The sequence below is a fragment of the Solea senegalensis genome, linkage group LG4, assembly GCF_019176455.1.
Source record: "Solea senegalensis isolate Sse05_10M linkage group LG4, IFAPA_SoseM_1, whole genome shotgun sequence".
Lineage (NCBI taxonomy): Eukaryota > Metazoa > Chordata > Actinopteri > Pleuronectiformes > Soleidae > Solea > Solea senegalensis.
In genome coordinates this window covers 26552513-26579444 of record NC_058024.1, presented here as the reverse complement: position 1 = coordinate 26579444, position 26932 = coordinate 26552513, and the positions used below count along the sequence as shown (strand labels likewise).

At 41.3% G+C, this 26932-nt stretch overlaps 2 protein-coding genes across 2 annotated transcripts; both read left to right on the top strand.

The window, feature by feature from the left end:
- The first annotated feature begins 71 nt into the window (after positions 1-71).
- Positions 72-10844, top strand: si:dkey-222f2.1 (intermediate filament protein ON3). The gene is made up of 10 exons (XM_044024490.1): positions 72-1006; positions 5310-5518; positions 5591-5651; positions 6143-6238; positions 6946-7110; positions 9096-9221; positions 9507-9650; positions 9887-9963; positions 10125-10171; positions 10691-10844. Exons 1-10 carry the CDS (start codon positions 695-697, stop codon positions 10801-10803), a joined length of 1350 nt encoding a protein of 449 aa, XP_043880425.1. The 5' UTR covers positions 72-694; the 3' UTR covers positions 10804-10844.
- A 1579-nt stretch (positions 10845-12423) lies between these two features.
- On the top strand, positions 12424-25491 carry rbl1 (retinoblastoma-like 1 (p107)). The gene is made up of 22 exons (XM_044024362.1): positions 12424-12730; positions 14951-15084; positions 15316-15519; positions 16339-16403; positions 16501-16629; positions 16920-17083; positions 17477-17541; positions 17613-17787; positions 18378-18544; positions 18637-18749; positions 19414-19517; positions 20365-20502; positions 20597-20761; positions 21594-21750; positions 21866-22093; positions 22432-22631; positions 22754-22930; positions 23234-23305; positions 23830-23920; positions 24011-24159; positions 24245-24409; positions 24491-25491. Exons 1-22 carry the CDS (start codon positions 12569-12571, stop codon positions 24686-24688), a joined length of 3222 nt encoding a protein of 1073 aa, XP_043880297.1. The 5' UTR covers positions 12424-12568; the 3' UTR covers positions 24689-25491.
- Positions 25492-26932: the final 1441 nt, after the last annotated feature.

Sequence of the window (26932 nt, the reverse complement as noted above, 5' to 3'; positions counted from 1 at the left end):
TTGTTGTTGTTAACAATACAGTTCACATTTGACAAATCAGTTTTCATTTTTTGAAGTGTCTTTTATCTGACTTTCATACATCTGTCCTCTGAAACACAAAATGTCCCACATGTAAAGGAACTTATAACTGCGTTGAAGGACTGAGAAAGCGTTTAACGTCTTTTGGAAAGGAGACCGGGCCGAGAGGGCAGCAGCACAATGACATTAAAAACAACAACAGCAGACACTTGCACAGACAAAGCTCGACTGAAATGATTTCACCAGAGATTGGAACTCCTTCAATGCAACACGGGCTCAGATAATGAGTCATGTGTTCTGTGCATTAGGCGTGAAATGCTTTTCTTTTCCAGTTCAGTTTGTACTTTGTTTCCTCAAAGATCGATGTAATTTCTTTGTTGTTGTTGGTGATTTATCTGTTTTACCTGTGCAGGTAAAAAGTGCCACCCACTCCCACCATAACAAAAAAAACAAGCCTGGCTATGTGACACCACAGCTCCTCTGAGCTCCAGTTTCTGTCCTCCTCCTCCTCCTCGTCCTCCGTTGAATCCCTGAAGGTTTAAAAGCCACAAAGACACCTGAGATCCTCCACTGTGGTCAGACGCCTCACACTCACCTGTTTGTCTCTTCTCTCTCTCTGACTCGGTCAGTGCCGCTCGTCTCTTTAATCCTCAGCTGTTCCCCCTCCGTCTGCACCATGAGTCTCAGTCGTACCAAGCGGATCAGCTCCAGCAGCTCCGTGCGCAGCAGCAGTGCGTCCAGGAGGCTGAGTGGACTCAGTCCGGGCCAGGGGGGGTTCACCGGCATCTCCCTGAGCAGCAGCTCCCTCTACGCGGGCACCAATGGGCACCACCCGGGCCTGGGCCCCCCGCTGGCCACCCTGTCGGTCAACAAGAGCCTGCTGGCGCCGCTCAACTTGGAGATCGACCCGAGTCTGTCCATGAACCGAGCCCACGAGAAGGAGCAGATCAAGAGCCTCAACAACCGCTTCGCCACCTTCATAGACAAGGTACAGGAAAAAGCAAAAAAACACATCAGATCTCTCTCTTGACCTTCAGTACAGTCAGGGGCGTCACAGTGGGGTGGGCAGGGGCCAGTGGAGAAGGGGCCCCCTTTGAAAAAACAGCTGATTGTCACTCCATGCAAGATAGAAAATATTCTTGGCAAATTGACTGCAAATTGTTGGATTACAAAGTGTTAAAATATGTTAACGAAATATAATCAAACAATACAACAATTTGAATATTTTAACTCAGGTGTGTGTTTTTAACAAATTTGTATTCGTTTTTTGTCTATAAACACAGTAAAAACCACATCGTTTACTGTTTTCTTTAACCTTCACTCAAGACCAATCTTTTAATCTTTAATAATCTGCTATTTATCACAATAACTATAATATTGGCTAATGTTCTATTGTGATCAATGTTTTCGCTATATAGTCCAGTCCTAATATACAGTATAGACATTTTAACAGTCCACAATAAAGCATTTCATCTCGTGAAATCTATGTTAACTTCAGCGTGTGTCGCTGCTTTATCTCACTGTTACTTATTACTGACTCTTTGTAAACCGCCCACTCTTCTACACCAAACCCCATAGAGGAAATCAGCCATTTAACATCGTCGATCCACTGCTGCCTCCGTCACTAAATTCAAATGTGTTCTTATGACTTTGGTGTTTGAAATCCTTCGTTCAGGTTTACCTCAGTGACACAAAGTGACCACACGAGGCAGCAGTGGACCAGCAGCTCCTGTGTCCCTGTGAGCTAAAATCATTGATTTCCTCTATGGACTTTGGTGTGGTGAGAGTGAAAATGTTCTTAATATATCATGGATGTATACCACCTTATATCCTCTTACCAGCACACTTAAAAAACCCTCAACGATCACTTTGATTTTAATGAGTGTGTTTCTTTGGTTTCTGTCTCATTAGAATAAGTGAAAACACCTGAGCAGGCGACTGTGGTCCACATTCATATTAGATGAAGAGCGGAGGGAGCAGTTTTTGAATAATGCAGCAGGACAATAACACAGTCTGCACTTTCCCCACACTGACTTCACCGCTGCTAACATTTAGTTAAGGTTCATTATGGTAGAGGATTAGGGCAACATGCAAAAATGTTTTTGGAATTATAAATAGTCTAAAAATGAGATTAAAGTCAGAATTCTTAGATTAAAAAATCAGAATACTCAGATTAAAATCCTGAGGAAAAAAAGTCAGAATTCTGAAAATTAAAGTTACATTTCTGAGGGAAAAAAATCTCAAATTATGATTATTATTAGAATTATGATATTAAAAAGACATAAATCAGTTGTTTTTTTTCAAAGAATTCTGAATTCAGAATTGAGACTTGTGACCCACATGTGGCCCTTATCGCCTTCTGTAGATTACACCTGGGCAGTTTATTTTACTACTGGAGAAACATCGCAAAGCCAGGATTAATGTGAAAAGTAGAATAGTAGTTGTTTAAGCGTGGAGATAAAGGTGAGAAGTTTCCCACAGATGCAGCTCAGTGATATTACCGGACATCGATACTCTACTTAGAGAACATCATTCTTTCTCACGGAGTCGGTGACAGACCCTCACAATGGAGGCTTTGTTTGCTGCTCACATCAGCGCAGAGACACTTCAGGCACACACAGACACACACAGTCCATCACTAAACAAGTGTACTTCATGCTTCTCTTTGCACGGCGGCCATTTTGACAGCAGGAAAATCCACAGGTGTAAATCGTCAGATTACTGACGGCTGAGTTCCATTTAGCTTCCCCGGTTTCAGGGTGCGTGCTAGTTCAATGTCACAAACTGAACAGAGCCTTCGCTGATGTGATCACAAACGTGACAAAATGGCTGCTGCTCACTCTCCTGCACCGAACTCCAGAGAGAAAATCACAGCACACAGGGGTTACTGATACTTCCTGTTACTTCAAATGTGTTATTTTGTCATTTCTGTGTTTCAAAAACTTTATCTGGATTAACCTCAGTGACACAAACATGGCTGCAGTCGACTTAAAATATCATGCATGTTTTACATACAAGCTACCAAAATAGTGAATCATGTAACAGTGTACAGAGTGTGACATCACATGACTGTATCTTTAAATGGCCACTTTATTAGGTACACGTGTTCAAGTGCCTACCAAACAGCCACTCACAGGACAGCAACAAACATATGGTCAAAACTAGCTGCTCAAGTTCAAAACAAGCATCAGAATGAGGATGAAAGAGGATTTAAGTGACCTTGAACGTCTACATCTCTTGGGTTTACAAAGAGTGATTTGTTTAAGAGAAAAAATCCAGTGAGTGGAAACGAGTGGTGATATTCTCATTTGTTTGGACCCAAATCACAAGATACAAACCTTTACAACATTATAGAGAGAAATGGAGAGAAACAAGGAAAAAGAACCAGAAGCAAAGATGTGTAGCATTTGCCTAGACAGGTTGTGGTGAAAGGAAAATGAGGGAGAGAAAGAGAGGAGAGGGCGGTGAGGTAGAGATAGAAAAGAGAGAGACCAGGAGCTGATAAATAAATAACCGCTGCAAGCTATAGGTTTAGTCACAACGTGTTTATAGAACTATGTCATTTATCCATGCAGTAACTCACAGTATTAAAATGTGAGAAAGGCAACTGTCACTCAAACTGATTAACAGCCAATCGTCTCTAAACATGTGAAATCTTAAAGCACCTTGAAGACCACAGTGGTCACTTTATTAGGTACACCTAACACCTAAAGAAGTGCTAATCTTGCTGATGCAGAATATTCCATTTTAGACTTTTTAAAGAGCTGCTTCCCACATGCAGACATATTGAAATTGTTTGTCACTTGAACACTCGGATTATGAGCCAAACAAAAAAGAAGCCATGTGGGCTTTAAAGAGGCATTTAAACTGTGTGTGTGTGAGTATGTGCTGATACGGCGCTGCCCGGATATCTGAGCTCTGCGTCCCATTTCCGTCCCATTGAGTTGTCGAGCTGTAACCTGATGAATCGGGCGAGACACGGTGCGGTCGTGTATCAGAGGGAGATTATTCTGCTGCGGGACACAACACAGCCTTTGTGTGTGGAGCGGTGCAGATATAATAGGTGCTGGGTAAACCCGGCTGCGGGCGGGAAACCCGAGCCGGGCCCGGTTCAGGCGCGGAGCACAGGGGCGGACATTGATCCGTGTGCGGTTATCTGCCGGAACGACGAGGCCATTTATCCGAGGAAGGATGTTATTTAACTACATACACTACAGCCACAGGTACACAACAGCCACAGGTACACAACAGCCACAGATACACAACAGCCATAGGTACACACACAGCCACAGATACACAACAGCCATAGGTACACAACAGCCACAGGGCCACAGATACACAACAGCCACACAGTACACAACAGCCACAGATACACAACAGCCATAGGTACACACAACAGCCACAGGTACAGATACAACAGCAGCCACAGGTACACAACAGCCACAGTACAGCCACAGCCACAGGGTACAGTACACAACATACAGATACACAACAGCCACAGGTACACAACAGCCACAGGTACACACAGCAGCCACAGATACACAACAGCCACAGGTACACAACAGCCACAGATACACAACAGCCACAGGTACACAAAAATAGTACAATATCAAGTAACAGTAAAATGTTTAGATAAATGTTTTGTTTCATGGCAAGGGTTTCGAGTTTGGCTCAGAGATTTACTGGTAAAATAAATAAAATAAAGTTAAAAGTATTTATCATCTAATTTACGTAAGACTACATTTATTTTATAGTTAAAAGGGGAAGTAAAAGGCTTCCTATTTGTTTTTTTAAAAAGACACTGTTTTTAGGGGCGTCATCGCCACCTGCTGGCGGGGTGCACAACTGCGAGGGACAGCCTGGACAATGTTGTTTTACTTGTCCTACAATATATGGACATGGTGGACAGTGTTTGCAGTAGTGTAGAGTAGTGTTTAATTATTTCAAAAGTATTTTTAATATTTCTTTACCAAAGATGGAAGGGACAAAAGTGTAGACAACAGTTGTGAGATATTTTCTTCAAAAAAAGTCTCCTTTGAGATAAAATGCTATTTTAAATTCTGATATTCAAGAATTTTGAAACAAATTTTTTGCTATTTTCCTTTGGTGAGTGTTAAAGACTATTTTGTTTGTCTCTGACAACTTCTTTTACTGTTTGTCACGATACATTTTAACCTAGTTTTTCTGCCAAATAAGTTCATTTTTGTGATGTTTTTATTCATTTATACTTTTATAAACATGATAAACCAATGATGTCTGACACTGAGCTTCTCTTTCTGTCATTGTTACAGGTGCGTTACCTGGAGCAGCAGAACAAGATGCTGGAGACGAAGCTGGAGCTGATGCAGGGTCAGGGCGTGGGCCGCTCCAACGTGGAGCCGATGTTCGAGGCCTACATGGCCGGTCTGCGGCGCCAAATGGACCTGGTCAACAACGACAAGACCAAGCTGGACGGGGAGCTGAGGAACATGCAGGGTCTGGTGGAGGACTACAAGCACAAGTAAATAAAGACGATTGTTTCGTGACAGTAAACGCACACTGCGCCCGTCTCACTGACCTCTCTCTGCCACAGATATGAGGACGAGATTAACAAGAGGAACAACCTGGAGAATGACTTTGTCATCCTAAAGAAGGTTCGACACACATTCATTCATTCACTCATTTTTCATTCATTCATTCATACATTACAGGTGTGGTGAGTAAGGTGAACCACTCTATTGTGCTCGTCAACAAAAGCAAAAAGATAATGTTCCACTTTTTTGGGCTCAAAATCTTTTAAATTCCCCTCAAAACATTTGAGGCCATTTAACATAAAGTGAGATATTTAAAGCGACAGTGTGTAACTGAGGGAGCGTTGCTGTGTATACAGCAGCAGAGCGGGGTCGGAGGAGTAGAAGAAGTATTTATCTCGTCTTAAGTAGTATTTAACTACTTAACAAACAGGTTTTTTTAGGAAGGAATATTTCAAATCTGAAACTTTAAAGCTACAGTGCGTAACTGAGGGAGCGTTGCTGTGTATACAGCAGTCGAGCGGGGACTGACTGAGATCAGAATGACCTTTTTTGAAACTAAAACTAGTTTTTTTGAGAAGAATAATCCAAATCTGAAACTTTTTTGTGTTCAGGATGTAGACTCCGCCTACCTGGTGAAGGCGGACCTGGAGGACAAGGTCGGAGCTCTGACCGATGAAATCAACTTCCTGCGTAACGTCTACGATGAGGTACAGAAACGTCGTGAATCTTTTTTACCTCTGCTTTTCTCTCTGTATACGTCTGCTACTTTAGTCTTTCTAAAGTTATTATCAACATTCGATTATTTTCTGGATTCATCAAGACCTGCTTTCCATAAAATGCTGAAAAATGTCCATCAGTGTTTGTCAAACCTGGAAATGATGACATTCTCAAATTACATTACATTACATGTCATTTAGCAGACGCTTTTTATCCAAAGCGACTTACAATGGAATCAATTACAATTAGCCAGGGGTGGAATCGAACTTGCGACCATGATGTCTTTGGTACACAAGGCAGGGTCTTAACCACTGAGCCACTCCACCCCATGTCTTGTGTTTTGTCCACAAACCAAAAATGATTCAGTTTTTAATGATTTCTTTGTTAAAGAAAATATTCACATTTAAGAAGCTGAAAAATCACAGAAACACTCTGTTCGATTAATCAACATTACTTTTTCTTTTAATCCTCTTTCTGTCCTGCTTTTGAGATATAAAGATAATATTATTAGGGCCCAAAATGGCTCCTGCCATGGATTTGTGCGAGGAAGCTGTTGTTCTCCTTGAGATTATTATTATATCCGTGGCTTTGTGGTCATTTTTGAGGGCGTTAACATGAATAAAAAGAGATTAAAAGTTAAAAGTTAACTTGTGTTTCTGCCTCTTGTTGATACTGTGTATTCTCTGGTCGTGCGCAGGAGCTGCGTGAGCTGCAGGCCAGCATCAAAGACACGTCCGTGGTGGTGCAGATGGACAACAGCCGCAGTCTGAACATGGAGCAGATCGTCGCCGAGGTCAAAGCTCAGTACGAGGACATCGCCGCCCGCAGCCGCGACGAGGCGGAGGCCTGGTACAAGAGCAAGGTGAGGACGAAGGTGAAGAGAGTGGACTGTTCCACATGAGGAGAGTGGACCGTTCCACGCCTCTGTGAACACATGGACTCAGAACAGTAACAAAACAAATGCACACGGGGGAAAAAAACATATTAGTGCGTAAAGTATGTGTCCAGACTTTTACTAAACTGATCCATTTCACAACATTTAAACCTTTACTATTTAGATTTAAACATTTGACGTTTAGATTTAAGTACAGTTATTTAATTATTTTACATTTCTGCTAAATAATCCAAAATAGATTCACCTAAAAGTTTCTGCACTGGACCTTTAAGTTATCACTGGGTGGGGGTTGGGGGTCTCAAGCTGTTATTTGAGAGTGAAATCTAATCCAGAGCGTTTTCATCACCTGAAATGAAGGCGACAAGGACAGAAAGGTCAAAAGGTCACGCCGGTGTCGTATTATAGCAGCTCATGCTTTTTAAAGCTCACATATCTTTGTGAGGTCCAAAAAAACATACAAACCTATCTTTGTGGGGACATTTTGTCTGGTCCTCACAACTTTAAAGGGCTTTTTTCAGGGTTAAGACCTGGTTTTAGAGTAGGGTTTAGGTTAAGGGTTAAGGTAAGGCACTTAAATGTAATGGTTAAAGGAGACATATTATACCATATTTCCCCATTAAAATAGTTCCCTGGTGTCCTAATGAACATGTCAGTGACATGCTTTGGTCAAATACCATAAGGATGAAGAATCATAGCAGTTCAATAACCCTGCTAAACACGCCCCTTTCAGAAAGCTCGGTTTTGTGCATGGTCCCTTTATATGCAAATGAGACACAGGCAAACACATGCCCACTTCTTCCAGGGTGTTTCTGATTTGTCCTCTTTACAGCGCTCACTCGCTCAGCTCCTGTTCCCTCCCCTCATTCCTCTCCCCGTCCCTCCACTAGTTCTCTGACAATATCAACATGACAGCGTGAGCAGAAAACAGTGAGAGTGCCGTCACAGGAAGAGACGTCCTACATAAGGATGGAGCCGAACACTGTCCAACTGTAAATCAGTTAAAAACACTTAGGGACAGCACCACTGATCCACCGCTGATCGCTGCATAAACAGCTGCTGTATGTGACTGTATCAGACTGAGTGTGTGCTCCGGTCATGGAGGACGTACTGAACAAATATGTTTAATTAGGACGTGTCAGAATGGTCAGTTATGACCTCTGTGTGACCTTTTCTTAACAATGTGTGTGTTTGTACGTCGCTGACTAAATACTGATGTGAAGTGGTGCGAACACACGTTTGCTGACTTTATCCGGTACATTAGCTTCATATATAAAATCCTCTGTAAAACACTGTGCTCCACTGTGCAGCCACCAACAGCACACTTGTCCCTCCTCGTTGACATAATACCGCTCTTCCTCCCTCGTCTGCACTCTCGCAGGGACAAGGTGGAGCTAAGGTGGAGCGCTCCAAGTAAACTTACTGGTGGGCGGTAACATTCACGGTGAAATGCATGCTGCCATCATAAGCGCAGGGAATTCAACATGGAGTGTTTTATCACCTATACTTACACTAAGGGGGACCACGAAAACATGATAAAAATGTTCAAAAGTTTAGGTAAGGGGCTAGCGAATACATTATGTCTATAAGGGTCCAAACTAAGACATTAAAACAAGTCTATGTGTGTGTTTTTCTGTGTATTCTGAGCTCTTTGTAACATGTTTATCCACTTTTATTGTATATCTATGGTGTTATATTATATTACATTATGTTATGTTATGTTATGTTATGTTATGTTATATTATATTATATTATATTATATTATATTATTTTATATTATATTATATATTGTTATATTATTTGTTTTGTACCTTTAAAATGTTACTCACCCTGCACAAGAATCCCTGTGTGCCCCTGGTCCATCGTAACGTGTTTCTCCTGCCCCCCAGTGGCAAAAAAACATATTACAGGAGCATTTTTGGCACTTTTTGTCCTGTTTTCTTTTGTTTCTGTAGTTTGACCAGATGTCGACACAGGCCAGCCAGTACAGTGACGAGCTCCGCATCGTGAAGGGAGAGGTGGCCGAGGTGAACAGGCTGATCAGCCGACTGCAGAGCGAGATAGAGGCCGTCAAATCTCAGGTACGTTTGTATGTTTTCAACACACAGTCTTTGGTAACACAGATATCATGATGTAACGCCGTATAATTGTCTGGTAATATATTGATTATCACAGAATCGTTGTATTGTGATGTTATTGGTATCATGGACCATGTATCGTGAATCGTGAGGCTGTGATTCACAGCCCTCGTTCTGCTGTATATGAGCTTAGAAACCAGAATATTGCCGGTAAAACAGAGCCTCAGTGCATGACCTCCTGTCCCTCTGTCCTCTGTCCCTCCCTCTGACCGTTCCTCCTTCCTTCAGCGTGGCAGTCTGGAGAACCAGCTGGCTGAGGCAGAGGAGCGCGGGGAGCTGGCGGTGAAGGAAGCCAAGATCAGGACCAGAGATCTGGAGGACGCTCTGCAGAGAGCCAAGCAGGACATGGCCCGACAGCTGCGAGAGTACCAGGTGAGTCCTGAGACCCACCTCCATGTCAGTGGAATGCACCGTTTATCGTCTGTGTCTAAATGTGAAAATAATTCACCAAACTAGTGAGATCATTAACTTGTTTAAAGTCAGTCGTAAGTACCAGCTCATTCTTCCCATTGACTTCCATTCAAACTTTTAAAATCACTTCAGCCACTGGAGGGCGACATAACTTCACTGATCTCATGATCCACCTTCATTCTGTTCTTCACCTGCAGGACCTCATGAACCTCAAACTGGCTCTGGACATTGAGATCGCCACCTACAGGAAGCTGCTGGAAGGAGAGGAGGACAGGTGAGGATTCATTATATTATGTTTAAATAAATAGATAACAGAGGATATATACATGTATGTATGTACATATACATATATATATATATATACATGTACAGTATATATCTTCTGTTATCTATTAAAAATACGACATAGACTAACGTCTGTCTGTTGTCCTGCAGACTTGGACAACAGTCCATCCTCAACATTCAGACTGTCTCCAACTATAGTAAGTAACTCACTGACACAGGAGGCGCTGTGGAGCCAAATAAACAAGAGGGAGGGAGTCAGTGAGTGAATCAGTGAGTCAGTGATTTTTCAGTTAGTTAGTCAGTGTGAGAGTTTGTAGTTTGTTTGTAGGTAGTTAGTTATTGACTTTTTTTTTATTTGTTTAGGTAGGTAATAGGTTGGCAAGCTAGTTAGTCTTTGTTTTGTATAGTTTTGTTTGTAGTTAGTTAGTTAGTTTGTTATTTCCTATTTCATTTCAGTTCATTATTTGTTTGTAGTTTGTTAGTTTGTTTGTTTGTTTGGTCAGTCTGTCAGTCAGTTAGTTAGTCAGTTAGTCAGTTGGTCAGTTGGTCAGTCAGTAAGTTAGTTAGTATGTCTGTCAGCTAGTTAGTGAGTCAGTCTGTCAGTCAGTCTGTCTGTTGGTCACTATGGAAACATCTCAAATGTTACTTTACATAGTGAATGATTAATAAAGGACACATTGATGTCTAACAGACCTCTGTCCTCACTGTGTCTCCAGGTACTAAAAGTACTAATGGTTACCATAGCAACAGCAGCAGCGGCTCCCCAGCTCCAAGACTGCTGATCAAGACGACTGAGACCAGAGACAACAGCAGATACAGTACACACTGAGACACACACATGCACGCACGCATGCACACACATACACACGCACACACACACAGACATGCATACACATGCACGCACGCACACACACACACATGCATACACACGTGCCCACACAGGGCTACAGTTTTGATTTATTTTCTCTAAATGTTTGAGGTGGATTTAATGACTAACCTTTACTTAGATTAATGGAAAAAAATGAACAAATCTATAAAACACAGAATTAACATGGAAATAGTCGAAAAGTTTGTTGTTTTTAATGCCATTTATTCACATTAATCATGTTTGTTGTAGTTTCTGGGTTGATTTTTGCATAAAAACAGGGCTTTTAACAAACTGTGACGTGTTATTAGGGGGGTTTATTATGCTAACTGTGTCGAGCTTCAAATATTTGATTAAGGTAAATTAAATCAGTTTAAATAGATAAAACTAGTTTTCAGCTTCTTAAATGTGAATATTTTCTCCATATAACAAAGAAATCATTAAAACTATAATAATGTTGGTTTGTGGACAAAATAAGACATTTAATCAACAAAATAATCAAAGATGAACCTATTATGAAAATAATAAGTTGCAGACCTAAAACTTTGGTGTAAGAATACACAATTATTGTAATCTTGTAGTTTTTGTGTGGGATGTAATATAATATACGTGGTGTATTCTGATATAAGTCAATGTGTTTTGCATTCAACACAGAGTTGTTTTACACTGAAAATCCTCTCTGAAATGTTGGTTGAAGATTATAAAAATATGCATGTAGTCATTTTTCAACTACTGATGTGATATTGTTGGGGTTTGTGTCACTTTTTCTGCTGTTGTTTCTCACAAACACAATAAAAATCAATAAACGCTGAAGTGCTTTTGTTCTTTTCTTTACTTTCTTTCCTCATTAAAAAAAATAGTTTAATGATTTTACACAAATATGAATCAATTCATATTTGTTTAATGATTTGATTTAGGGCCACTTTGGACCTATTAATGTGCTATTCCCATGTTTATATAGATGTATATATATATATATTTGCCTTTATTAAGATGCTGTAATACAATACTAATAATATTTATCTACATAATCTCATAAATAAAATTACAGTTTATTACAGTATTTATGTTAAAATCAATAAATGGACTACTAAAACTCAGGATACAGAATGGCATGGGTAGCCCTAATAATAATTACTTTTGAAACTAAACATGTAATAATTCAAATTATTGGATTATATTGGTAATATTCCTATTAAAATCATTTGAATTTTAGTTGAAACAAGTAATAATTCAAATGATTGGATTATATTAGTAATATTATTATTTTATTATTATTATTATTAATTTTATTATTAATAATAATAATAATAATAATAATAATAATAATAATAATGTTATATGAAGCCCATGGTTATAATTATTCATAAATATGCAGTGTCATAATAGTTGAATCTCTGACGTTTATAACAAACCAAACCGCGAGACTGTGGCAAGATGGCCGCCCGTGCGGACGTAAGACGTCGACCCTTTATATATCTATGGGAACAGCTCTCGCGACCGGCGCCTCGCTCGCCTGTGATTGGTCGCTGCGCTGCAGTTTTCGCGCCAACGCGCTGCATTGTGGGGGTGGTGGAGAGCGGAAGTGGCGTGGACGTGGGGGAAGCTACTGCTGCCACCGCTGCTGTTGTTGTTGTTTTGGGGGGATTTAACTCCAGCGGAGGGGTTTTAAAATAAAGAAAAACATAAATAGAGCATTCAAAAGCTCGGCGATAAGTTTAAAGCAGGAATGCGGGGCGAAGAGTCGTCGGACTCGGAGTCGGGCCGGATGGAGGAGAGCTCGGTGCGGAGGAGTTTGGAGACGCTGTGTCAGGAGCTGAACATGGACGAACAGACCGCCGCCGCGGCCATGGATAACTTCACCGCCATATGGAACACGTACACACTGGAGGTGAGAGCCAGGAGACATTTAACGGCGTCAACAACACTTAGTCAACACTGTCACAACACGAACTCTCAGCTAACTGCTAAAATGCTAACTTAAGCTCGGCGGAAACACAAAAACAGAGGAGTCCCATGCTGGGTTGCCAGGTCGTATTTAAAAACAACAGCGCTGAAACCACAAATTGTCGCTTATGAAATGAATTGCCAACAAGTTTGATTGTAAATAGAAAGTTCTCTAGTTTCTCAGCGTTTTGGATTTGAATATGTTCTGGTTTTCTTTTCTCCATTCAACAACATACATAAACATACATTTAGTGTTGTGCACAAAACTTTACGTTTGAGAGCATCATCATGTTGAGGTTTGGGAAACACGCGGTCTACATTTTCTGAACTAAACAAGCAATCAATTAATACAGAAAGAAATTGACAGGTTATGTTATTATGAACATAATCAGTAGTAAAAACGAACTGATATTTGGCTGAGTAGTTTATTTATGAAATTGTGAAACGAAAGCTGTCAAATGAAAACAGCTCCACCTGAAATCCTATGTTTCCCTAAATATTTGTATCCCATTATTATAAAATAGATACACAGATACACAGCACAACACCACGTCTTTGTAATGTGATTTAAAATAAGTGACATGAACAGTTTGAGTATATACTTTATGTGTGTGTTTAAAAAATGCGCAATGAATCATTTTCAGTTTTGAGAAACACACAAGCCACATTTTCTGGACTAAACAAGCAATCGAATACAGAAATAAATTGACAGATTATTTGATAAAAGAATAATCAGTAATAGCCATTAAAAACTGTCTAATGGCAGCAGAGTCATTGAACACAAAGATGATTCAGTTACCGGGGTTCATACAGATGTTTATTATTATCATAATTGTGTTCTCTTGTTTGTTTGTTTGTTGTTTGGATTCAGTGTGGCTGTGTTTATTTGTTAACAAAGCGATATTTGACTGAGTGGTTTGTTTACGAGATGGAGAAACTAAATTGTCCAACTGCTCCACTTCTGCGTCACCCTATGACACATTTTGAATTCAAATCTTGGACCACAAATAACGGTGTGTTACCAATTAATCTGTTTATTTTCTCGTTTAATAAATACGTTTTTTTTGGTCCAGAAAATGTCGTCAATCTGTGTTTTTCAAATCCAAAAAAGATGATCGTCTCAAATTTCTTATTTCTTGTCTTGTCCACGAACCAAAATTATTCCGTTTAAGTGATTTTTGTTGTATGGAGCAAAGAATAGCCAGTATTGTGCTGATAATGTTGTGTATCTGACCCATGACACATCTGGATGTTACACTGATAACGGACTGACAGTCTATTTTTTTAGCTAAGCTAGTTACAGTTGTGTTTATGTGTTTTGCTCAAACTTATACTGTATCTGTCAAAAAAGGCAAATATGTTTGTCAGCTTTAAAAGCTTTTCAAATGATGATGATGATAATAATAATATAATGATTCCTTGTGGTGTGCTTGTATTCAAAATATCATCATAAATTAAATATAGTTTTGAGAAAACAGACAATAAACCATTGTCATAGGAGTAACAATGGTTGTGAGTTAATACAATGTGTACCATCTGCGTTCAAGCTGCAGAACGAATGTTTTGTTGATTGTTGTTGTTGTCATTGTTATTATTCTACCCCTGTTTGTTTGCTAAAGACAGTCTCTGTCAAACTAACTAAACAATGTGTTTACTGTTGTGTTTTAAGTCCACTCTCAAATTAAGGATGCAGTGTACAAACAATGTTGCATCATTTCTGTGTCTGAAACAGTAACAGTTTACAGTTGTTTTCACTTTGCTGTTGTTGGCTGTGGTTTCCATGAGTGGATCAACAACTCCTGTGAGATGTGATTTAAAATTGCTGATTTTCTCAATGGACTTTTGCTGAGCGGTTTACAAAGTGAGACAAACGGCAATTTACTCCAGGAAAAGGTTGCCTCACTTACAACCACAAGAGCTGTCAGTTATTTTTAATTAAGAATTCAATATTATTATGAAGGTGGGGTGTAACATGCATGTGAAATACAGGCTGCCGTCTCCTGAGCGCCTGTTTAAATAAAAAGAGAGCCACCCTTGATCCCGAGCAGGCTGACAGACTGGTGGTTCTTGTTGTTTTTGAACCAGAGTCAGATTTGCTTTACTAATCCGTATATAATTCCAGTCACAGTGAGTTGGAGTGTAATGCGCTGCTGTGTCTCTGCAGGGAGACGTGGTCCACTGGCTCGCATGCTCTCTGTATGCAGCCTGCAGGAAAGGATCCACTCCCACAGTGGGTAAAGGGGTGATGGAGGGAAACTGTGTCTCCCTCACCAGGATCCTTCGCTGCTCCAAACTCAGGTCAGTCACTGCTGGTGCCATACACACTATAGCTAAATAGAAAGTATATAGTCTCTTTTGGAATCATTTATGAGTGATTTTTCATTTCCTTGTCTGTATGTTAGTTAAAAACTAAATGTGGTTTAGTTTAAAACATTGAACAAAACCTTGAAATACTGTAATTTTATGGTCTTATTTTTGTTTGTATTGTGTTTGCTCTCACTCTTATCTCTCTCTCCTGTCTTTTCCCAGTCTCATCCAGTTCTTCTCTAAAATGAGGAAGTGGTCTGACATGTCCAACCTCTCGCAGCAGTTCAGGCTTCGCATGGAGCAGCTGGAGCGCAACTTTGAGGTTTCCACGGTGATCTTCCGCAAGTTCGAGCCCATCTTCATGCACATGTTTCAGAACCCACAGGGAGGGGAGCCGCCGCGCCAGCCCCGCAGCAGGAAACACAGGCACGACACACACTCACACATTATACAGTATATATAATATGTTTGGTCAGCCCTACGGCTGGAATCACAAAGGTTTTATTGTCTTCGATGTTTAGTCATCATTTCAGCAATAGCCAGTCAATAAAGAGAGGCACATGCACACATTCTACCCATTTGAAAGCCTTGTTTATTCTCACTAGTCATGTGATTCTGGAAAACATCTGCTGAGAAACGTGTAGTTATGGATCATATGTGTCGGTTTCTGGTGGCACTGAGGAGCAGCCTTACAAAAAGAAGCTGCAAACATTACCTACAAGTGGGGATGTGAGGAAAACAGATTTTATCCATCACATGAAAGGCCCACTTTCTAAAATCTGTGCCTGGTTAAGTGTACTGTATCGTTACTCTATTTCACTGTAAGATGGCCCTTTTATGGGCTGGAAACTCAAGTTTGTAACCCGCTCACTCTCCCGCACCAAAGTCCATACAGAAAATCTGCGTTTTTAGCACTTTTTAGCAATCTCCAATTTACACCAATTTACAGGCTGCCTTGTGACTAAATGAAGAGGCAAACATATTCTGAAGATGTCTTGGACTTAATCAGGCATACATTTCCTTGATGAGCCTTTTGTTAATCTGTTTTTCAGACACATTTCCAGTTAGAGTGAGTGTCCATATTCTCAGGCTGGTACAGAAATACAGGCTGCCATCTCATAAACGTGAATTGTACATGTGTTAGGGGAGTGAGAGATTCACGGGTTGGTATAAATTTGTTGGAACTTGATTTTTGGAGAAAGTGACTGAGTGTGTGTGTGTGTGTGTGTACCTCTGTCTCTGCAGGCGACTGCCGTGTCACATCAGTGATGTGTTCAAGTTCTGCTGGACGTTGTTCGTCTACACTAAAGGTACCAAGAAGCAAAAGCAGTTAGGACACAAGTTCTCTTTCATACCACATATACTGAATATGTGTGTGTGTGTGTGTGTGTGTGTGTGTGTGTGAAGGAAACTTCAGCATGATCGGCGACGACCTGGTGAACTCCTACCACCTGCTGCTCTGCTGCCTGGACCTGGTGTTTGGAAACGCACTGCTCTGCACCAACAGGAAGGACCTCATCAACCCGACGTTTAGAGGTACGGAGAGAGGGAGGGGCCAAAAATCTGACCTCAACATTCTACTTTCTACTAGATAAAATGATAACGCATCAGCAAAGTCATAGAATACTCGGAGGCATTCTCTTTTAAACTACTAAAATCCCTCTGATGTAGTGTTTCACGCTTAACCTTTTAAAAAAACATGTTTACTGAGGAGTTTCAGCCTCAAACCTTCATCAGGGAGTCAAAATCAGTGGTTTATGATCAGAAAAATCAGTCTTTATTAAAGAATATCAGCTGATTTGAACATCGTTTATATGTGTGTGTAGGTCTGCCTGCTGGTTACCGTGGTGACGGCCACGTTGCGGTGGACAGTCCTCCTCCGTGTGTATTGGAGAGGTTGTGCGAGCTGCACGACGGCCTGGTGGTGGAGGCCAAAGGCATCAAACAGCACTATTTCAAACCGTATATACTGAAGCTGTTTCAGAAACAGGTACACACACACACACACACACACCTGCACACTCATTAAAGGTGCAGTGCGTACGTTTTGTTCATGGGTTAATGACGTGATAATGACGTAACATTGATCTTAACAGAGGCTCAGTCAAGCCAAAGTATCAGACCTGACTGAGGGAGCGTTTGTGTGTATACAGCAGCAGACAGAGCAGGGGCGGGCGGAGACACAGTGCATTTATTCTGTCAATCTGCTGAACGACCGGGTTTTTTAAGCAGTAGAATTTGCCTCAGAGACATTTTGCGGACAGAAGACGAAGACAATATTAAACTGATAAGATATATGAATTTAACATGAGTTAGAAATATGACAAGAAATATGTGCTTAATAAGAGATGTAAAGCAAATAAACAATTATTTCTTTCACCAGATCCTGAGAGGCAACGGAGAACTTTTAACAGAAATGTTGGATCCACAGAACTTCATCGATAACAAGTGAGCAAAAACAGCGCGTTTTTTTATTTAATGGAGTTTTTTTTAACCCGCACCGTTTGTCTTTCCTTCAGTAAAGCCATAAACAGGGAGTACGAGGAGTACGTGCTGACGGTGGGAGACTTCGACGAGCGAGTATTTCTGGGAGCCGACGCCGACGAGGAGATCGGGACCCCGAGGAAGGTCGTCCAGGAACCGCCCGCCAGCCTGACAGCCAATCAGAAACAGCTGCAGCAGCATGTGGAGAAGGTACAAGCAAGACTTACAAATGACGTCACTTTTATGTGATGTCATTATTTTTATGGTGTTTCATGCTGTCTCATTTTGCTGCTTTTTATTTATTTTTCACATTAAGTTCTCAATTTTGTGGCTTTGCTTTTGAGTTTCTTGCTCTCTGCTCCATCTGTTAAGGCAATTAAACACAGCTTGTGTTTTTAAGTGTTATATAAATTACATCATTATTATTATTATCAGTAGTAGTTGTAGTAGTAACATAAACCATATATAGAAGTGAACGTAGTCTTCTGGTTCACAAGGTGAGTTTAATCGGGAGGTAACTCAATGCTGCTGGTTGCAAAAACAAAACAAGCGTCTACTTCTCTCTTGAATTATGACGTTAGGTCTTCTTTAAGATAATTAATTGTCAATTTTGTAAATTATGATCCCATTTACAAGAAAATGGACCAAAAGAAACAACACAGCATATTTGAGTGAACAATAGAAGCCCGAGAATTGGTTTTGTAACCAGAAGACTACGTCCATTTTTCTTATCGTTAAGCTTAGGACAAAATTAGTAGTGCTCCTAATACATGTCTCGCTCTCTTTCTCTCTGTCTGTAGTCGGGCTCTCTCGCTCCCTCCACCCCTCTGACCGGACGTGTTTACCTGAAGGAGAAGGACCTGCTCGTCACGCCGGTCTCCTCGGCGACGCAGAGCGTCAGCCGCCTGCAGAGCATGGTGGCCGGGTTACGGACGGCCCCCGCTGAGCACCTGATGCAAATATTCAAGTCAGTGGACTCAATATTATTCCATATATTGTGTGTATAATACATGTGGGGCGTGCTGCTGACACCGTGTCCTGTGCTGCGTGCGGTTGAAGGTCGTGCACCAGAGACCCGACAGATTCCATCCTGAGCAGAGTGAAGACGCTGGGTAATGCCTTTAAAGAACATTACACCAAGGACTCTGAGGACACGCCTGGATCTCACATAGGTACAACACACACACACACACACACACACACATTCTTCTTAGCACACTGAATTGCCTTCTATTCATCTGGACAAACTAAACAAAGCCTTAACCCTAACTTTAACCAGTTTATGTCTCACCTTAATCTAACCACAAGTAAAATCTTTGTTCTAAACTTAACGTGAGGCCTCATTAGGACCAAGTTTTGGGTCTCCATGAGGACTACTGGTCCTGGCAAGGTCAATGATTGACACAAAATGACCCTAAAAAGGTAACAAATACAAAATGTCCAAGAAAGTGTTTTTTGTCCTCTTGCAAATAAGATGTGGAGAAACATTACCATTAAAACACTAATGTGTCAAAATGAGGCATCGTAATACGACGTGAGCTCTGACTCGTGTTCACCAGGCCACCACGACATGTTGAGGAAACTCTGAACAATATATTGTTGTGAAGGAAAAATGAGGTGTACAGTGAGTTTGATGCGTCCTCTTAGATTTTGATGCATCAAAGTCACAGGACATGCGCCTGTGAACGTCCCTGAGCTGGTCCACCAAAGCCAGAGAAACATGGTTTAGACCTCTAAGGTGTAAGTTTACTGTACCTAATATATTATCTTCAGACAGTGTTGCACATTTTGGGATCTGCCGTTGTTATAAATGCACCCGTGTTGTTTTTGTTCCAGATTTTGCAGAGAACCGCCTGAAACTGGCTGAGATCCTTTACTACAAGATCCTGGAGAACGTGATGGTTCAGGAAAACAAACGACTGCAAGGCAAAGACATGAGTGTAAGAAGCCGCCACAGTGTCTGTCTGCTTGTCTGCCTGCCGGCCTGTCTGTCTGTGTATGTGTGGGGTTTTTTTTTGAGACTTTCAGTGAGTTATCAAATCCTAAATTAGCTATAACCAATGAGATAAACCAGTTTCAGGCCCCTAAAATATGTACATTAGCAATATTGCACCACAGTAATTAAATAGAAGATTTGTTTTGTCCCAATTACCAATAAATTATGAAAAAAACACAACATATATGTAAGATATTTTATTATTAGACACGTTTTTTAAATCGGTTGAGTTAGATTTTATTTCCACGAACAAAGGATATTAGAGTGCAACTAACAATGATTTAGATTTTCATTATTTATTCATCTGTTGATTTGTTTTTTACTCTCAATTGAGATGTGAGAAAATATTGATCCATGTTTCATAAACCTTGTCTTGTTTTGTCCACAAATCCAGAGTTAGTCAGTTTGAATGATTTCTTTGTTATATGGAGCACAGAACCCAGAAAATATTCACATTGAAGAAGCCAAAAAAGCTGATAAACATTCTTTAATTCTTCAAAACAACACTCGATGAATCGATGATCAAATATGAATTCAGTAATCGCTGCAGCTTTCATGCTGATGAACTTTCTGCATGATCTGGAGCTCACCTGCAGTACCTCCAGGGCCCACCAGTGGGCACCAGATTATAACAAGCTAGACGGATCAGTGGTAGCGGTTGGATTATTGAGATGTTTTTTTTTACCAAAGGTGTTTTGTAAAACTCAGGAACATTTCTCAATTTCTTGTGGTCATTTTTGTTTACAGTATTTGATGTGTGTGTGTGTGTGTGTGTGTGTGTGTGTTGTCAGGTTTTGCTGGAGCAGGACATCTTCCACTGCTCCCTGATGGCCTGTTGTCTGGAGGTGGTGTTGTTCTCCTACAGCTCACAGAGGACGTTCCCATGGATCATCAGTGTCTTCAAACTGGCACCGTTCTATTTCTTTAAGGTAAAAATAAACATAGTTGGCACTTGGTCTTTTTTTAGGAATATTTAGATGAACGTGTAGTAACAGGATGCACTGTATATGTAAATGTGCGCAGGTGATTGAGGTGTTCATCCGCTCAGAGGAAGGTCTCTCCAGAGACATGGTGAAGCATCTGAACTCCATCGAGGAGCAGGTTCTGGAGAGCAGAGCGTGGACCGCAGACTCGGCTCTGTGGAGCTCCCTGCAGGCTGCTGGGAACAAAGTGCCCACAGTGGAGGAGGTCAGCAGGACACGCACACTCACACAAACACACACATGCACTCAGGGTTCCTTGAAAGTCTGTGAATTTGATTTTTTTTCAAGGCTCTTGAAGGTTTTTGAAATTTGCCCTAAATAGACATGAGTTATTGAAAGTGCTTGAATTTTTTGTTTGTTACGACGCCACCTACTGTTGCATGCCCTGCATTGCTTGATGTACGTAGACATCAAGTCGCAATTACGAGGCAGTGTTGTGGACACTGTCAAAGACTGACTTTGATCAAGATCGTGAGGACAATCACGAAGACAAGCTCTTACAAAGTTGTCCTCCCATCTTAAGCTGTGTCAACACATTGAGTCCTTGAATTTGAGGGATTTGGTCCTGGAAAGTCCTTGAGTTTAACGATAACCGATGTGTGGGTGTTACTGAAAGTTTTAACAGTACTACGACTTTTAGAAATGCTGCTTATTGATCTGCTACTTTCACAATACTCTTATTTGTTGTTTTTGTCACAGTTTTAGGAGGAAAACATTGAACAAAACAATTAAGAATTGGGTTTATTAAAAAAGAAATTGCATCCTAAAGATGTTGGACTACTAAATGAGCACTATCTTTGACTATAATGTTATCATAGAACATTTGACATGTTTAGTTAGCTATTTCAGAGGTTGTGCTGTGTCGTCTGTTGTGTATAAAAGAAGTGTTTATCTGTAAAGAAGCTGAGCTTCGATCCTTTTAACAGTCTGTGGAATGAAACCCAATAATGTAGCTTTAAATTAAAGATTTTATATTATGCGTTTACTTTGTGCCATGAAAGTCAAACGTCACCTCCGTCCTCTTCCCGACCCGACAGGTGAATTTTTCCTCCAGCCTGGACACAGGTTCTGCTTCTATGCCCGGTTCTGGTTCCGTGAGCGGAGGTCAGACCCACCTGCCGATGGTCACCCTCTCTCCCATCATCCACCCACGCATCAGGGAGTTCAGGACAGGTCTGGGCAGCGCCCGCAAAGGTGAGATACTGCACCTGGAGTCCTGGACTCTGTTGTTTTCAGTGCAGTCACACTTTAAAACCTTTCTCACTCTCTCTTCTCCTTCTCCTTCTCCTTCTTCTTCCTCGTCCTCCAGACGTTCCTCCGTCTCCACTGTCGGTCCACGACAGGTACAGCTCTCCCGCGGCCGGCAGCGCCAAACGACGCCTCTTTGGTGACGACCCTCCCGCGCAGAGTTCGGTCCTGAGTGCCACCGTGAGCCCAGTTTCGTCTCCGGCCAAGAGGTTGGCGTTTAGCTCGTCCAGCACCCTGAAAATCGGTGGACAGGTGTCTCAGACGACCGTCCTCAGTATCCCACTGCAAGGTAGACGACGCACATTTACACCATCAAAGTCGCCATTGTTTCCCAACGAGTAAAGAATGATCTTATCATACATCTCTAACCACAAGGGGGCAGCAGCACGAGTAACATGACTCCTCCTACTTCATGTTTGTTTTTCTTATTAATCGGCAAGAGAAAGTCACGTACACACACACTTTTAATGTTGAGCAGATGTGTTGTGAATTGTTTTCGGAGCCGATTGATCCGTCTACATCTAGTTTTCTGTGTTTAAAACGCAGTGTTCTCACCACACGGTGGCGTCAGTCAGGCGTACGGTCAACGACAAACCCTCATTGTCTGCGTTCCCTGAAAATGTGCAGGTGTAAACAGCGACCGCACCATCACGCTGATCCCGGTCCAGCCGTGCGATTCCTCCGGCACGGTCACTGCTCAGTTCCTGCTCACCGCCTCCCCGAGCCGACCCGCCGCTAACGCCGCCGCAATCCCGACGACCTCCGACACCCAGGCAGGAAGCGGACGACCGCGACGCACGGGGTCGCTCGCTCTGTTCTTCAGGAAGGTACAGAAGAAGAGTTTGGAGTTTCTTTTGTTGTTTTTTTATCACTTTGCACTGACTTAAATCTCATGGTCAAATGTGGTAATCCGTCTCCATGGTGGCGCGTCCCCCTGCCTCTGTTTCAGGTGTATCACCTGGCCAGCGTACGCCTGAGGGACCTGTGCGTGAAGCTGGACATCTCCTCGGAGCTGCGTGGGAAAATCTGGACATGCTTCGAACACGCCCTGGTTCACTGCACAGACCTGATGAAAGACCGGCACCTGGACCAGCTGCTGCTCTGTAGCATTTACATCATCTCCAGAGTGAGGAAACCATGAGTCAGCAGAAAACTGATAATGCAGCGCTGTTGTTTTTAAAGCATCAATTGGCACTTTTACACTATACAGGTGTAGCACGGCTCCACTCCACACGGTTTGGGTCTCCATTACTTTATAGTTCCTCCTCCGCAGCCGTTACTATGACGACCCCGGCCACATGAAAGTGACATGATGTTGTTTTATACGCAACACAAACTATGGAACTATGGAATCGCTGACCAGGTTTTATCCCTTCTAAGCGCCATATGTAACTCTTGGTTCTTCCTCTTCTCCTCCTCCTCGCTGTAGATCACTAAAGAGACTCACACCTTCCAGGACATCATGAAGTGTTACCGCAGCCAACCACAGGCCAGGAGCCGTGTAAGAACGCACACACACACACACACACACACGGAAGCAGCTGCACTGGTTGCTCACACACTGTACTGTGATCATGTTCTACCCTGAAAACCAAGATATAATCCTCAAATTGGGAGTATAATCCAAGATTGATGGTCTGATTTTAAAACAAATATTCTGCTCCCATAATAAAGAAATCAGGGGCGGACCTCAGTATTTGATTATTTGACTATTCTCTCGATTATAAAAAAATGTCGTTCAGTTACCGCGGCTCTTCGTAATATATTAAAAACAAAGCAGCAGCAGCAGTAGCATGTATTTAGCTAGTGCATGTTTGCAGGAGAGATTTACCAGGGTCATTGAATGCACCTCTAAGCTCAACACGCTGTGAGCTGACAGGACATTTTGGACTTTTATTTTCACAACTTTAACTCCATTTCTGTTGGGTACCCGTGTGCTTGCATTAGTTCAAATTTAGTTCAAGTGATGTGTGTTTATGTTGTAAAGGTGTAAAGTTGTGTGTGTGTGTGTGTGTGTGTGTGCAGGTTTATCGCAGTGTGTTACTGCGTCACAGGGAATCCAGAGAGCAGGTGACTGATGAGAACATGGAGGTGGATCCTGTTTCTGGTGGAGAGTGTACGTTCTTCTCTTTCTTCCATCAAACTAAGCCTCTGAAGCCTCTGAATACTAGTGATGAGTAAACAAATAATTCATCTGTTATTTCAGCTGCTGAGAAAACCAGTCAGGTTTCAGGAGAAGCCCAGTCTGACCAATCAGGCGAGGAGGAGCGCGGTGACCTCATCCAGTTCTACAACACTATCTTCGTCCTGAGGATAAAAAGCTTCGCTCTGCGATACGCCACGCACGATAACCGGGTACGACGCCGAACCCTGGGCTTTAACGTGATGAAACTTCTCCTGTTTTAAGATTTGCAACTGACCCGTTTGTCCCCCGGTTCAGGTGGATGCTCCTCCACTCTCCCCGTTCCCGTCCGTCCGGGCTCAGCCTCTGTCCCCTCGCCGCGTCTCCCAGAGACACTCGCTGTACGTGTCTCCTCACAAGAACTCGGCGGGGTGTCTCACCCCCAACTCGTACACTTACAGGATCAGCAGCAGCCCGTCCAAGGTCAGGATATCTGAATATTTGTGATGAATCATTAATAAAAGAAAAGAATCGTAGTTTAAAGTCAACTCTCTCTCTGTGCAGGAATTATCGGACATCAACCGCATGATCCGACAGGGCTGCGTGAGCAGGAAGCGCGCCTTCACCATGGAGGGCGACGTGATGATGTCACCGGCGTCGTGCGACTCCCCCAGTAAGAGGGCGTGTCCCGAGAACGGCAGCAGCCCAGACGTCCTGCTGAAGCGTCTGCAGGACGTCGTGTCCGAGCGTCAGGGTCGCTGACGAAAAAGAAAAGCACAAAAAAACACATGTGTTACTGACCTTTGACCCGTGTGTGTGTGTGTGTGTGTGTGCGTGTGCGTGAGCGTCACTGAGACGAACGTTATCACTGACCAAATGCGTTTTTAGAGGAATTTTTACACAAGATTGTAATTATCAGTAACATTTGTTCCGGAACAAACACCAAATTTAAATTTCTCCCTCGTTAAAATTCAGGCAATTTCATCGTAAAAGTTGAAAAGAAGTGAAATCACAAGAGTTGGGAAAAAGTTGACATTGTGAGGGATTTGGACATGTTTGAAGGTGGAATTTAGAAAGTGTGTTTTGTGTTTGTAAACCAGATTAAATTATTCCTACATTTTCCTCCATACACACAGTGCTGTGTAAACAAAGTCAGATTAAAAGTCGGAATTCTGACTTCTGAATTCTCAGAATTGTGTTTTTCTCCGATTATCCAATTCGATTAAGTTTTGTACCGAACTTAAACATAAATGTGTAAAAAAATTCCCTCCGTAAAATCAGATGATTTAATCTGACGTTTTCTTTTGTTTTTCGCGTTTTCACGAAAGTGAAAAATTCAAACCTGAAAACCGTCGGTGACGACAGTGAAAGTGTTTTAGTTCTTTAGGCTGAAATTTACCACTGTGCTCAAATCTGTGTTTAAAGAAGAATTCAGAAAAGTTTAAACCCAACCATATTTTCCTTCCATACACATCAGCGCTGTGTAAACATTAAATTAAATTCAGTTTCACGCATTAAATTTGCTTTTCCTCCCGCGTTTCCTTTTCTTTCTTTTTTCGTCAAAACAGTCAAAAAATAAACCATTTAAAACTGAAAATGTCAAATTCTTACTCGTTTTTTCAAAATGTTCAACAAAATTTAGGATCATTTGTATTTCTAGTTCAGTGAATTACCAATATAATACAATATAAACAATAAAAACTAAACAACAAAACAATCAACAAATAAGAGTGGATTTAAAGACGTGTCCGTAGTTTCTCACACATTTTTAAATCATTTGAATTCTTGTAGATAACAGTCATTTCCTGTCAAATGAATCTTTTATTGTACATTTTCACGCCTCATACGGCGTCTTTGCGACATTTCTCCGACTCCTGAGGGAAACCTTTTGTCTTCTCGTGCTCACCATCATTGTTTCCTTAATAGTTGTGTGTGTGTGTGTGTGTGTGTGTGTGTGTTTGTTTGTGGTTATGAACCAGTAACTGTTGTACTATTGTCTAATAATAGGTTTTAATGCCAACTGCGAGGTGCTGGACTGTGTCGGCGTGTGTGTGTGTGTGTGTGTAGTATCTACACTTGTTTTAATGAATCTGCATCATTCATTTACTCATTCATTCATAAAACGGCTCGTAGTCTCTGCAACCTTGAATAATTAATAATTAACGAGTGTTTGCTTCAAATCCAGTTTTGTTTAAGAGCAAAAGAGCAGAAAGAGTCCGTCACAAGGACACGTCTGTGTTTTCACTTTTTAATGACATTTGTATTTTTCCGCAAAACATTTAAAGGTTTTGTAAAAATAAAACTTTGAGTCCTTTTTTTTTCTTCTTTTCCCGTTTTCTTTATTTTTATGATTGAAGCAGAAAATCAAGACAATCTTATTCTGACAAGTGAAGTTGATATTTGGGTAAATGTCTCCCACCACCAATTCCCACGGGTCCTTGAGATCCTTGAAATAATCATTTCAGACCCTTGAAAGTTTTTGAGAGTTGTCTCCTGCCACCAATGTTCATGGGTCCTTGAAATCTTTGAAAAAGGCCCTTGAAAATTGATACATAGACATGGGTCATTGAAAGTGCTTGAATTTTGTGCACGAAATTAAAGCTGATATTGAGGTAAATGTCTCCTACCACAATGGGTCCATGAAATCCTTGAAAAAAATTCAAGGTCCTTTAAAGTTTTTGAAATTGACCCTAAATGGACAATTCCACGGTAAGTGTAATACAGCATTATTATTTATATATTTATTTATTGTATTATAGGTGTATTTTTTACTTATCTTGTGTTTTATGTTTGTTTATCGTTACCAAAAAAAGTCAATGTGGCTGCTAAAAAAAATACTTTGCATGTAGTGCATTGAAAATATAGGATGTAGGTGAACAATTTGAAAGTTTTATATATACATATATATATAAATATATATATATATATATATATTTGTAGCTTGCTAAAAGATGACATTTCACGGCTTAGCGCTATGAGTGTGACTAATACTAATATTAGACCCGG

What these genes read in the sequence shown, in the direction of transcription:
- si:dkey-222f2.1 (XM_044024490.1), top strand. Translation starts at nt 695, where the DNA reads ATGAGTCTCAGTCGTACCAAGCGGATCAGCTCCAGCAGCTCCGTGCGC. An exon ending in TCGCCACCTTCATAGACAAG is followed by an intron (nt 1,007 to 5,309) that starts GTACAGGAAAAA and finishes TCATTGTTACAG; the next exon opens with GTGCGTTACCTGGAGCAGCA. An exon ending in ACTTTGTCATCCTAAAGAAG is followed by an intron (nt 5,652 to 6,142) that starts GTTCGACACACA and finishes TTTTGTGTTCAG; the next exon opens with GATGTAGACTCCGCCTACCT.
- rbl1 (XM_044024362.1), top strand. Translation starts at nt 12,569, where the DNA reads ATGCGGGGCGAAGAGTCGTCGGACTCGGAGTCGGGCCGGATGGAGGAG. An exon ending in CACCTGATGCAAATATTCAA is followed by an intron (nt 18,545 to 18,636) that starts GTCAGTGGACTC and finishes GTGCGGTTGAAG; the next exon opens with GTCGTGCACCAGAGACCCGA. An exon ending in TCCTGTTTCTGGTGGAGAGT is followed by an intron (nt 23,921 to 24,010) that starts GTACGTTCTTCT and finishes CTGTTATTTCAG; the next exon opens with CTGCTGAGAAAACCAGTCAG.